Genomic DNA, 14,221 nt, shown 5'->3' with positions numbered 1-14,221 from the left:
CATTTGAGCAACAATAATGTACGATATGTGAAAAATAATGTTTTTTATTATAAACCACGTGAGCACATTGCATTACACAAAATAACACTCTTTTTAGCAGCGTAATAGGGGGGCTTTAAATGATGTCATGTGTATGGTTTCTACTGTATTTCTGGGGTAATTTTTTTGGGGTTGCCTTTTTAATTGAGCTGCTTGTTTTTGTTCTAAAACAACACTACTTTAAATACTTGTATCTGATACATGCAAAAAAACAATTTCACAAGTCCCCTTAAATAGCTTTAATGTAGCTAAACTATTTTGTTAGAAGCTAAAAACTTTTTAAAAAGGTGCCATAGTATAAATAAGGAGCAGCTTGTTTAACGTAAAGGATATGTTTACATAGAAAAGCTTTTCTTTTGTGTTTTAGGAAAAATTTCACATACACATGACAACGCTGTCAAAAAGATTTGCGTTTAAATGGATCCACAAAGACGACAAAATATGCTGCAAACATGTGCCAGGCCAATAGATGGCTATGTTACCTTGTAAAGAAACACTTCACTGCTATACACATAGATACGCATTCTTCTACAGCAAGATAAATACAAATAATCAAGAACGCGAAAGCATGAAGCAGTTTTGTTTAGACAGATGATTGGGTAGGTTTTTTGACTATAAAGCGGCAAAAGTTTGTAAACTTTGTTGGAGAAGCATTGCTAACCTTGTTTATTACACTCTTAGAACTAATGTGTTAAAAACAACACATTAGTGTTGATTGTGGGACGACACACTAAATGCGTTGTCCCAGAATTCACCCATCACTGTGTTATTATTGAAACAACACATTTTGTGTTACTTTTAACACAACTTGTGTTACAGTTGTGTTCAAAATTATTCAACCCCAACTGAAATTGATTGTTTTGGCCGGTTTGACATTGATTTTGATCATTCAGTCATCCTGCTTACAATTGCATCAAAGAGGCATGTGTAGGTCAGACAAATATAACATAACATTTATAATGAAATAACCACAAATGTCTTTTTTGTGCTCACATCATTATCAGTTTTATTCAACCCCCAAGTGACATTCAATCTTAGTCCTTAGTACAACATCCTTTTACAGTTAAAACAGCTTTTAAACGTGAAGCATAGCTTGACACAAGTGTCTTGCAGCGATCTACGGGTATCTTCGCCCATTCATCATGGGCAAAAGCCTCCAGTTCAGTCACATTCTTAGGCTTGCGCACTGCAACTGCTTTCTTTAAGTCCCACCAGAGGTTCTTAATCGGATTTAAGTCTGGTGACTGCGATGGCCACTTCAAAATGTTCCAGCCTTTTTTCTGCAACCATGCTCTAGTGGATTTGGAGGTATGCTTGGGATCCTTGTCCTGTTGAAAGGTCCAACGTCTCCCAAGCCTCAGGTTTGTGACGGACTGCAACACATTGTCATCCAATATCTCCTGGTACTGAAGAGAATTCATGGTACCTTGCACACGCTGAAGTTTCCCTGTACCTGAAGAAGAAAAACAGACACAAAGCATGATTGACCCCCCACCATGCTTCACAGTAGGCAAGGTGTTCTTTTCTTCATAGGCCTTGTTTTTCCTCCTCCAAACATAGCGTTGTTCCATGGGCCCAAACAGTTCTAATTTTCCACAGAACACTATCCCAAAACTTCTGTGGTTTGTCCACATGACTTTTGGCATACTGCAGTCGACTCTTCTTATTCTTTGGAGACAGCAAGGGGGTGCGCCTGGGAGTTCTGGCATGGAGGCCTTCAGTACGCAGGGTGCGCCGTATTGTCTGAGCAGAAACTTCAGTACCCACATCTGACAAATCTTTTCTCAGTTCCTCAGCAGTCACACGGGGACTTTTTTCCACTCTACGCTTCAGATAGCGCACAGCAGTCGCAGTTAGCATCTTTTTTCTGCCATGACCAGGAAGCGTTTCAACAGTGCCCTTTGCCTTGAATTTGCGAATGATGCTTCCTATGGTGTCTCTTGGTATGTTTAACATCTTTGCAATCTTTTTATAGCCATTGCCCTTCCTGTGAAGATTAATCACCTCTTCTCTTGTCTTCCTGGACCATTCTTTTGACTTCACCATGTTTGTAACCACACCAGTAAATGTTTAGAAGGAGTTGAGTATCACAGTCATTTTAAAGCTGCCTAATTGGTGCTTATTAGGCTTTATTGCTGTTCCCTGACATCCATAGGTGTTTTCAATACCTGATTGAAAACACTTCAATGAACCTCTGTTCTTCAGAGTGGTAGTTCTTTAAGGGGTCGAATAATTGTGTCAATGAAGAATTCACAAAAGAAACATTTACTACTATATTACAAAACCAATTGATGTCATTTTAGTTGCATATGGTTCTTTAAGAAGTCATTGTAGGATATCATTCTGAATACAATTACAAATGTACACTAAATTCCCTAAAACCCTTAACAGCATTGGGGGGTTGAATAATTTTGAACACAACTGTATATTTTAACACAAAATCAACACAAAATGACACATAATGTGTTAAAATTAAACATAATGTGTTAAAAGCTTAGCGCACAAAGATGTGTTTAAGCAATATCGCTCGAGTAGGAGTGCGATATAGCTCTATATCATCACGGCTGTGATTAGGCCAGAGGCACGAGGCCGCAGGCCGAGTGCCGGAGGCAATCACAGCCGTGATGATATAGAGCTATATCACACGACTCCGAGAGCGATATTGCTTTTATACAACAGTTCGACGGCACACGTTTGAAAAACGAAAACTAGAAAACAACAACGTTATTTTAAAAGCCTCTTTGTTTGAGAACTACTTCTTCCGCCACGGATTTGAGGGCGGCCAGAATGACAGGTAAAACTTTCGGCTGCTTTGAAGCTCATAACAACTCAATGGACGGAAAAGCCGTTTCTTTATATTACTGTTTCTTGGTCACAAAGTGTAGTTTTAAGATTAGTTCAGTCGAGAATGTATCTGTATTATATTTAAATCTGCAGTCGATTAGTAAAGATAGCGCCTGTTTGAACGTTTGCTTAGTGAGATTCGGTACGAATGAGAACCAAAGCATGAGCGGACATCAGTGTTCACTCGCCCGCTGACCACCGCCCTCTCTGGGCTACATTTCTGACAGAGATACCCCGGCTCTCATGCTGGCCTTGTTTGTTTATGATCGTCAAAAATGAGATCAAATCAGCAGTATTTGGTGTCATGATCAAACTAGTACTTGTTTTTTAATTAATATTTAGTGTCTTTTGTGTTGTTATTGTTTTGGCGCGAGGTAAAAGTTAATAAAACTATTTGTATAACGTTACTATTGCTTTCTCATTTATTCTTAACGTGATACGAGCACTCGATTATTATTATTAAACTTTGTTCTTGTCAGTACTATATAAAACTGTTTTTTATAAGTGTCAGAGATATGTTTTTGCATGCTGCTTATAAATATACCAGTGGCGATATCTCATAACATGTTTTAATAGTCAGGCCACGATAAAGTAAATGATCAATGTCCACATTTAAAAGCTGCGGTGCTTACCTGCTGTTTCACGGTGTTTTCGCGTTCTGATAAGAAATATAGCTCCAGAAAAAAAACGAGTGTTTATATTCCTCTTTCCATGTGTTTATAATCCACACGATGTGACAAGACATTTCTCCCATTAACTGTAACGTAACATCCAAGAGCGCCGATCTTTCACTAATAACTTCAGATTGGGGATTCAGACTGATTTATGAGCTAGTAAACTAATGAGATACACGGAGAGTGATTCAAACAGCGCGTCTGTGTTTTTCCATTCAGAGATGAGCCTGCTTAGGACCTCCATTCACTAGGTGGCGGAATAATACTAAAGGTGAAGCGGCTACAGTGCTGTTATCAGCACAATATCGTATGGCTCTTAGCCAATCAGATTCGAGAACCAGAAAGAACTGTTGTATAAAAAAAATTAACACATCCTTTCTAAGAGTGTACACAGACACAACAAGGCGTCGTTTTCAAAAACCCATCAAAAATTAGCTTTTTTTAGGGCAAAACGCCATTATCATATAAACGAACATGCAAACCGCATAAAAACAAAAAATTTATCGTTTATGGTTGACAACAGTGTTGTGTAACCATTCCCAAAGAAGCTTTTTTCAACGTTAATAAACACACTCTACTCCCCCTAAATCAGCAAATACATGCCTGCCATTAAAGGTTCAATGGACAGCAAAATCAAAGTCTAGAAATAGGGAAATTAAGCACTTCAATAGCATCAATGTGACAGGGTGACGTCCGTTCAAACTGTGACCTCACTTTTTTTTTAAATCAGTCCCCTGTGGTTTACAATAATATGGCGGTTTGATGAAAGACAACGTTCGGTAGAAGTGTAATTGCAGCAGTGGGTGGGTTCGGTTGAAGTTTGATCTGAGTTAACAATTGAAGGTTATTATATGGTTGTTAGAGGCCGGTGAGTCAGCAGCTGTCCGTGATTGCAGCATGGACACTGGGGCTTCTCTGGGTCAGCCTGGGGGAGTCGAGCCCGACCCTGCTTCTCTCTGTATTGATTCTCTCCGTCACTACTGGATGACGGATGCTCAGGTTGCCCTGTCTGGAAGCTCCCTCTGGATGTGCAGGGATAGATTAGCCTTTACACTGCCCACAGTTGACACATGAAAGAAGAGGGGAAGATTGATTAGCACTTATTATTTACTCTATTAAAAGAAAGTGGTCTTTTTTGGTCACTTTAATGATGGCTTGATGTAATACCCAGATATTGCCTTTAACTAAGATTAAAGGAAGATCTATCTCTTTAGAATTTAAGATTTTATTGGTTTTGTACATAAATGTGTGCTGGCAGTGTGTGAACACAACAACTGGTTAGGGGTTGGCCATATTTTACCTGACCATGGATTGAAAACAACCTTGCATTTTTTTGTGTAGTAAAAGTTTCATATATATTTGATAAAATGCCAGCTCACGCATTTCTAATAAACAGGTCCATCTGTGTCTGTCACGGTGGGGTGAAGGGCACTATACAGCAAGTGCCAAACTGCAGTTTTGTTTTTGAAGTTGAGAGGCCAATTGGACCGAACGTTATCCGCATCCTCTCTCATGTGATTGACAGATTGAAAGCTCTTACCCTGTAATGGTCTCCTCCTCCCCAAAGCGAGCTGGATTTAATGGCTTCCCTAACGACACTACTTTTCTCCACTCCTGGGCCCTCTGACACCTTACGCATGAACACGTCTATGACCGCACCGTCACAATCCGCCTCTACGTATCGGAGACAAAAAGGCATTAGTGAACCATTACAATTATGACCTGATAACAATCTCTGTCCCCAGTGCCAATTTGACTAATAATGATGTTTTCATTAAGATTTCATAATTCAGCACAATTGCTATCTCGCACAACCCATAACCTCACCCCTCCTTTCTGTTGGCTTCCCCATTATAGAGGAGATTAAGTACCTTTGGCCCCCCTGAGGATTTTCATTATAAATCTATACAGATAAGGTTTGTTTTGAAAGGAGTGTGGTGGTGAGACAGAGCTGGGGGGAAATCTGCTACAGTGCTTGGTTTTTTTCATTCGCTGGACTGCATGATAGCTTAGATGACAGTCTGGAGAAAGGGAAATATGAATAAATTTAATTTTTGCTAAATGAGTACTGACACTATGTCCTGAAGTATGCTGACTTTTTCTTATTATTAAAGTGTATTAAGCATAAAATTATACATCTTTATAAAAAAATTTGCTTTGATAGTCACTATACTTTTTCATCAGATGTTTTCCTTTGTCATTTCTGCTGCTCTCTTTTTTTATTTAGCATATACGCAAATATTTTAATCTCTGTTTTCCTTTATTCACTATCTAACCCACCTAGTTTTGCATATCCATCACGTCACCCATTCTGCACACTGTGCATGCCCACATCATACGGTATAAGCGTGGGAAAATGACTCACATTAACAATCCAAAGCTCAAGATTAAAGGGACACTCCACTTTTTTTGAAAATATACTAATTTTCCAGAGTTTTATTTTTACCGTTTTGGAATCCATTCAGCCGATCTCCTGTTCTGGCGCTAGCACTTTTAGCATAGCTTAGCACAATCCATTGAATCTAATTTGACCATTAGCATCGCACTAAAAATAACGTTTTCAATATGTTTCCTATTTAAAACTTGACGTTTCTGTAGTTACATTGTGTACTAAAACCGACAGAAAATTAAAAGTAGCGAGTTTCTAGGCATATATGGCTAGGAACTATACTCTTATTCTGGTCGTATTTATCAAGGACTTTGCTGCTGTAACATGGATGCAGGAGGCGCAATGATATTATGTAGTGCCCAAAATAGTCCCCTGCTACTGAAAGATACCAAGGGAATCTGCTGTGTAATATCATTGCGTCTCCTGCAGCCATGGTACGGCCGAAAAATCCTTGATTATTACGGCAGAATGAGAATATAGTTCCTAGCCATATCTGCCTAGAAAATCGCAACTTTTAATTTTCTGTCAGTCTTAGTACACAATGTAACTACAGAAGAGTCAAGTTTTAAATAGGAAAAATATCGAAACTCTTTGGTTATTTTTAGCGTGAAGCTAATGGTCTAATCAGATTCAATGGATTATGCTAAGCTATGCTAAAAGAGGTAGCGCCAGACCCGGAGATCGGCTGAATCGATTCCAAAACGGTAAAAATCAAATGTTTAAAAAGTATTTAGCTATACTGGGAGCTGGAAAATGAGTATATTTTCAAAAAAAGTGGAGTGTCCCTTTAATAATCAAGGTAACATCTGGCAGCAATGGAGTGTCCTTAGTAAAAACAACACTCTTTTAACTAACAATTGATTAGTACTCTCTCTAGGCATTTTTTGGGGCATGACAGGATCTCAGCTATGTGGTTACCTCTTCGACAGAGTCAGGAGGTGGGAGATAAGGTGTCAAGGAGCTATACAGGGGACTGCTCTCAGAAACACATTACCAACGGTATACGTACTGTGGAGAGATCTAATGCAGCTGCTAAGGTGTCAGCACAAGCCTTTAGTGCTAGCATGTAACACACAGTAAAACCCAGGTGTTACAAGGGTAAGCAGCAAGCCTTGTTTAGCAGGCTTAAATCTATTCCACATCAGTGTTTACTACCTACCGTTGAGGTTTACTAGTTCTGTAGTAAAAAACAGCGGATGTTTACATGTGGAGTTCCTTTACAGCTCAATTGGTTGAGCATTGCGTTAGCAGCACAAAGATCATGGGTTTGATTCTGGGTTGACACATACACAATAAATGAATAATAAGAGCACTTTGGATAAAACCTTCTGCCAAATATGTAAGGAATAATTGACTACAGGCTGTTAAATTATTATAAAATAATTTGGTTACATGCTATATTCAAATCTTTGCTGATGATCATTTAAAATAAAATGGTACCAGCGAAAGGATCTACTATGTGCAGCAGGAAACCTTGTGCTTTCAATATGTCCACTATCAATCACATTCTTTCATTTGTTACCCCGTGACATTAAAACTGTACCATGTGATGTGTATGACAGCTGGGCACCAGCGCAAATCAGCCTGGAGTCCATCTAGGTCCCTGTAGTCCAAAGCAGAAGTAGCCTTGTCTTCAGGCAGGTCTGTTAAAACATGCAGCATTCACTAATACTGATCGCTTAGGTGGAGCATGGACTTGGATATGTGAGTGTTTTGTCAACAGTTAGTAGAATATATTGACCCCACAGTGGCCCAAGTGAAACACTGATAAATCAATCCTGCTATTAGTGATTTGTTCTCCGTTGCCTACTAATGTAAATGCACATGTTGGAGGAACTGTCTGTTTGTGCGTTTTTGCCCGCTTTACGCCACACTTTTCTAGCTAAGTGATTAATGGACTTGGTGACCAGAGGGACCAGCGATGAACTATTTCCATAAGTGTGTATAGAGTCGATCTACTCTGAATTTCAATGTAAAGTGAGTCACAGGCTTGATCTTCATGGCGTACAGTTAAAGCTGCATTGTACAGAGTATTTTAACACAACTACTGAAAAACATACAGTACTGTGCATAAGTCTTTCCATGCTACTATTAGATGATAGTTTTTGCAATTGTATAGTGATCATATATAATTATTTCTCCGTCTCTTTATTACAATACAACCAGAAAATACAGGAAACTTATAGTATTAAAAACAGTGTAAAAGTATAAGCGGAAGTGTCAATTATTTAGGGTAAACTCACTTGAGCAATAGCAGGCACCTGCAGGATCTCTTAAACCTAAATAAAATTAAATCCTAATTTCTAATTCTAATCGAAAGACTTCAGGACTTCAGTCTCCTCAAAAAAGCTCAAGATGTGTTTCGTGCGAGGTCAACACTAAATACTGACCGATGCCTGAAGAAGACATTTAGTTCTGAAAATTGTTTTGTTGTTAATTGTGTGTACATATTTCCTGTACTTTCTTGTATCTTAATAAAAAGAGTCAAAAATAAATATGGATGGACATTAAAACTTTGCTAAAACAACAAAGCTGGTGGTTGTGGCCTAAGACTTTTGCACAGTACTGTATGTGACATTAAGTTTTATGTTTGTAAGTACACTTGGGAGGGGCCATATTTCCTTCTTGTGTCTTTTCCAAAATCTACCAGTTTTATTTATATACACTCTAAAAATGATGTGTCATCCCAGCGTAGGGTCACAAAGGGACAAAGCTAGCCATTGGGGTAAATTAACCCAGAAAATGTTTATATTCGACCCAGCAATGGGTTGAAACAACCCAGCATTTTGGGAAGAAACCAGGGGGGCCAAACACATCCTGAAAAGTCAAGTCAAACATTTTGATTGGACCCTGGTGGCTGGCTGCAGTCACAAACCCCACCCTCTCCATGTAAACAAATGAGATGTGTTATTTTAGTCATTTCTTATCATGTTGATGTACTTTTCATTGTTAGTTTTTCTAGTATGTTTGGTTTAGGTTGGTTATTAGATGCTATTAAAGTGGTGTGACGACTTGATTTGGGTTTTTGTGATTGAGTCAAACAGGAAAATGCTCCACCTTACGATCACTACCATGTATACTCGGGCTCCAAATGACATCATCGGCTCAAGATGTTGGCAGCCATTTTAAAAATATTTTGGCAGTGGAAGTGTATGGAGATGTGTCATTCATATTTTTACAGTCTATGAAAGAAACTAAGCATATAGGTTAAATTATTTGTCCCTTCTTGACCCAACGCTCGGTTGAAAGCATCACATACGTAATTTGAAAAAGCAATGTCTATACGGAGCAATTTATCAAGTCAAGATGCTATGTATAAACACGAGTCAATTTTCAAAGACCTGCTTATTGATATTTCAATAACCATACGAGCGTTTTCATTTTATTAATGTTTACTGTTTAATATTTTCAGGGGTCTTTTGCATTTACTACATATATGACCAATTTACATGTAAAGCATTGATAAGAGAGTATGGGGTAAGAGGGGGGTGTGACGTCAGAACATGACCTGGGGTCAGACTTGAACAGACTGATCTCACAGAAAGTCATGTTATAGTCACGAAAACATTTATTAATTTATTTGTGTTAATGGCATGAAATTCAGCTTTTTTCCTGCCTTGAGCACGAATGTCTTTTTCGTGTCGCTCGCACAAATATCTATAAATATTTTTTGTTTTTGCGGCACGACTTTCTTTTTTACGGAGCCCCTAAGGGGACATGGAGCAAAAATTCCATAAAGTTTTGTGTGCCCATGTGCAACTATCGTGTGCGCATGTGAAAGCGAACGTTTCATGTGCGCACGCGAAAGTTTCACGTGTGCACGCAAAACTAAACTTTTTGAAAAAATTCTGCACATGAAGGTTTCGCATGAGCACATGAAGGTTTTGCGTGAGCATATGAAACGAAACTTTAGATTTTTTTTACTCCAATGTCACCTTAGGGGCTCGGTACTTTTTAATGTAATTTTTTGTATTGTTTTTTTTCCTACTTTCTTACCGTTGTTGCTTGGGGTTGGGGTTAGAATCACTTACTGTTACATTTTTAGACATCCTAACCCAAACCCCAACTCTAACCCCCACTCCAGGCCCAAATTTAACCCCAAGCGACAATGTTTTAAAAATGGGGGGGGGGGGGTGAGAAAACAATACATGAAATGACACAAAAAAGTTGTGCCACGGACACAAATAACTATTTATAGAAATTCGTGCTGAGTGACACGAATAAATTAATCTACACGACTTGCTGTGAGATCATGTTGGACTCGAATCAAGATCTCTGTGAACCAACAGCTCTGACTTTGTAGTACGTTCTGAGTAATGATTTTGCAAAAAAAAATCGCTTTCTTTCAGGTACTGTACCATTAAATGGTATCCTGCTTCCTGGATATCACCATTAAAAATCAGTCAACAACCATCTGCAAATGATGAATTAACACTGAAAAAGTGGAGAGCCCAACAAACGATGAAATATGAGCCAGATGTGCTCAGCACACACATACACTTTAAAGATAAAGAGATGTAATTAAAGATGATCTCACTGGTGATCTCACTAAATTTATAGCTTTAGATCCACATCTCCTGTGTGAGCACTGCTTTACTTTGGCTTACCTCATCTCATAATTTTGTGTCATCTCTCCTGGTCTCATTTGCATATTTACTCTTCAGTGGATGATCTCTGCAGCACTAAATTGTAGAAGAAAACTCATAAAACACGTTCAGGTTGGCTTTTATATCTAGATGTCCTAACACCTCCATTTCTTTTTTTGTGTCCTCTTATAGCACGAGAAGAGAATGTGGCTACGTTCCGAGGATCCGAATACTTCTGCTATGACTTATCTCAGAACCCCATCCAGAGCAGCAGCGATGAGATTACGTTGTCCTTCAAAACTTGGCAAAGAAATGGCCTCATCCTCCACACGGGCAAGTCAGCCGACTATGTCAACCTGGCTCTAAAAGACGGGGCCGTTTCACTGGTCATCAACCTAGGCTCCGGAGCCTTCGAAGCAATTGTCGAACCCGTCAATGGAAAATTCAATGACAACTCCTGGCACGACGTGAAAGTCACACGCAACCTCAGACAGGTAACGCTAAAAAGGGGGAGAAGGGGGAATTTCATCTAATGCTATATAGAACTGCAGTTTTAGGTAACAGTTTACTTGAAGGGGTGTTCATAAGACTGACATGACGCCTTCATAATTATGACATGACACGTGTCATGAACATGATGGAGATTTTATAAAAGTGTCATTTGCTCAATTAATATAAAGATGACATTGTTTGAGATTTATTTGTTATGACAACTTGACATAAACCAGTACATCATAACTTGTCATAAATCTGTCATATACATGACATAGCAGAATAATTATCAATCTTAAAGGGCGTGTTGCAGGTTAACCACCACTGTCGATTAATGGGTACATAAATCAATGAAGATATGTATATCATTTTTAAAATGTCTCAAAAATGGTCTTAAAGACCACTTTTTTTACGTTTTTGGTATTAACGTTTTTTTTTACTCAATTCGGCGATGACGTCACGTTGGGGAGAAGTGGAGAAAGCCTCAGCCAGAGCCATATAGAGATAGATGAGACATTTATTGCCGTTTAATACTTATATATATATCATTTGGAAATCATATATACATCGTAGGAAACATATAATGTGGTATACTGTAAAGTTACCATGCTAATTATTAATTATGATATATGTGGAGATAAATAAAACTTCGCAAATCTGCTGATATGATCCATTCATGTCCTGACCACCAGGCTACAGATTTTTAAACATCCTTAATCCACACTTACTAGTCTATCAAATAAAATCTGAAATATATTGTTTTGTGAAATAAAAGGATGCTTTGTTATATTGTTTATGCGATCATAACGAATCACACAATCATTTTATACGCAGAAAAGTATTGGTTACTCAACTGATTTTTCCTATTTCCATACCATTGTCGCTTCGGTTTAGGGTTAGATTTACATAAAATGACATCCTTACCCAACTCTAACCCTAACACCAGGCGACAATAGTTAAAAAAAATCAAAAAATATAAAAAATAAATCAGAATTTTTTTATAAACCAATACTTAAAATGACATCCTAATGCAAACTCCAAATCTAACCCTAAACCGAAGCGACAATGGTTTGAAAATAGGAAAAAGCATTAACCAATACGTGCCAATGACGCGGAAACTAAAATTTGTGATACGATTACAAAAAAACACGGAAATTCGTGACAATATCACGAAAAAATAATCAAAAAGTTACATGACTATATCACGAAATTCGTGAGACTGGGTAGCAAAAAACTGACAACTAACAGAATTTGTTCTTCCTCACACAGAGATTTCTAAAATTTTCTGACATAGAAGAAAAAACGAACAAAACATTTAATTATTTAAATTAATGAAATTAACTGTTTTCCAGCGATATGGACCCACCGCTGCATGGCTTAACCCATTATTGTAATGTTTTTATTTAATCTTAGGTGAATCAGTCTCCAAATGCAATAATAAAATATAACTGTATTAATTATTATTATTATTATTATTATTATTATTATTATTATTATTATTATTATTATTGAATGATTAATTTTATTTCTTAAACACCTGGAGGAAACTGAAGAATATTCATGACATTATTATAAAACTATATGACAGAGTATCAACACTTTATGACATTTTAATGACAAATTATATTTGTACCACTTCTGTAGTTGAGGTCAAGAAAAGTATTCATGACGCTGTTATAAAACTATCTGACAGAGTATTAACTCTTAATGACATTTTAATGACAAATTATATTTGTACAACTGTAGTTGAGGTCAAGAAAAATATTCATGACGCTGTTATAAAACTATATGACAGAGTATTAACACTTAACAAAATTTTTTTGACAATTTAAATTTGTATCACTGGTAAAAGTGGTCAGTTATGTTGTCTTGGTAATGTCAAGTTGTCATGTCAAGTTATGATGTATTGGTTAATGTCAAGTTGTCATTACAAAGACATCTCAAACAATGTCATATTTGCATCAAAAATGACATAATTGAACGCATGACACTAACCTAACCCTAAACGTGCATAAAATCTCCTTCATGTTTATGGCACGTGTCATGTTATGATTATGAAGGTGTCATGTCAGTCTTATGAACACCTCTTCAAGTAAAGTGTTACCACGTTTTATATTTTAGTTGACTCAAGTCATTTAGGATGCCAACACAACATTTCTCTCAGAGTTTTTCTACCTTTATGTTTTGCTTCCTCATGCAGTAACCTCTGTCTGAAGCTATCAGCAGTGTGATGGCTTCAAGAGTCTGTCTCTCTTACCTCTCTAGATACGCACCTCACTTCTCCAAATAGTCTGTCTTATCAGGGCAGTGGGGAGAGGCTCCAACCAACCTCAACCATTCCATTAACTCACAGCCAATCTTTGTTGAACTGTTAAATCACACTGCTGAATTTTAAAATATGTAAATATTTAGGGTGGCTTTGGCCCTCAGGAGTAAAAGGATATCGCTTTTGTGGGGGCGTCTGCGGGGGCGCAAGTACCTTGTGTATGAGCGGGAGCCATTTCAGCTCTGACTGCGACTTTTTTTTCGTGCTTTGTTTAATAGCTGTTTTTCTAACATGCATTAGAAACACCTTATACAATTGCCTGGGGAATTCAAAAAACGTGACTCAAAACAAAAAGCCAGTTAGATAGAGGTCACAATTTGTGGTTGTTTAAAAAGGCAGAAGAAAATAACACGCCGTGATACGTTTCATTAAAAGAGACCTGATAATGGAAAGTAGACATGTTTTGACAAAATAAAAATATTGCTTGAAGAATATGCTCTCTTCTGGAGGGCTTGTCAAGTGAGTATGTCCTCAAGTTGGTGTTAATGATTATAAAGCTTTGACCTATCAAACGTTTCACTAAGGTCAAACACTATAGGCTCCTTGGTTTAGGTTTTTTTTTGTTGTTATTTTTCATTTCCCCCATCTACTATTATTCTCACTCATAAGTTTGCTTGTCTGTTAAAGGGGTAGATCACCCAAAAATGAAAATTCGGTCATCGTTTACTCACCTTCATGATGTTTAAAACCTGTATAAGTTTCTTATTCTGTTGAACACAAAATAAGATATGAAGAGTTTGGTTCCAAAAATACCGCCAAAATCAGTATTGTATCTGGTTAGTGTTAAAAATTCAATTCTTAATTTTATGCAAAATCCGATATCCGCCGTGTTGTTATTCTGTCATCCTTTCTCCCTTTTTTCCAAACCTCG

General features: G+C 37.6%; 1 protein-coding gene across 36 annotated transcripts in view; it reads left to right on the top strand.

The window, feature by feature from the left end:
- Nucleotides 1-14,221, top strand: part of nrxn3a (neurexin 3a) — a 411,002-nt gene that overhangs the window by 71,405 nt on the left and 325,376 nt on the right. For all 36 annotated transcript variants that reach the window (XR_008635797.2, XR_008635796.2, XR_008635795.2 and 33 more), the window contains one exon: nt 10,725-11,026. Coding sequence is in view for 33 of the 36 variants with exons in the window: in XM_055172356.2 (XP_055028331.2) it covers nt 10,725-11,026 (302 nt within the window). In the remaining 3 variants the exon portion in view is untranslated. The remainder of the gene's footprint in view (nt 1-10,724; nt 11,027-14,221) is intronic.

This window comes from Misgurnus anguillicaudatus, chromosome 7 (genome assembly GCF_027580225.2).
Source record: "Misgurnus anguillicaudatus chromosome 7, ASM2758022v2, whole genome shotgun sequence".
NCBI lineage: Eukaryota > Metazoa > Chordata > Actinopteri > Cypriniformes > Cobitidae > Misgurnus > Misgurnus anguillicaudatus.
The sequence above is the reverse complement of the archived record's forward strand: the minus strand, read 5'-3'. Positions and strand labels throughout refer to the sequence as shown.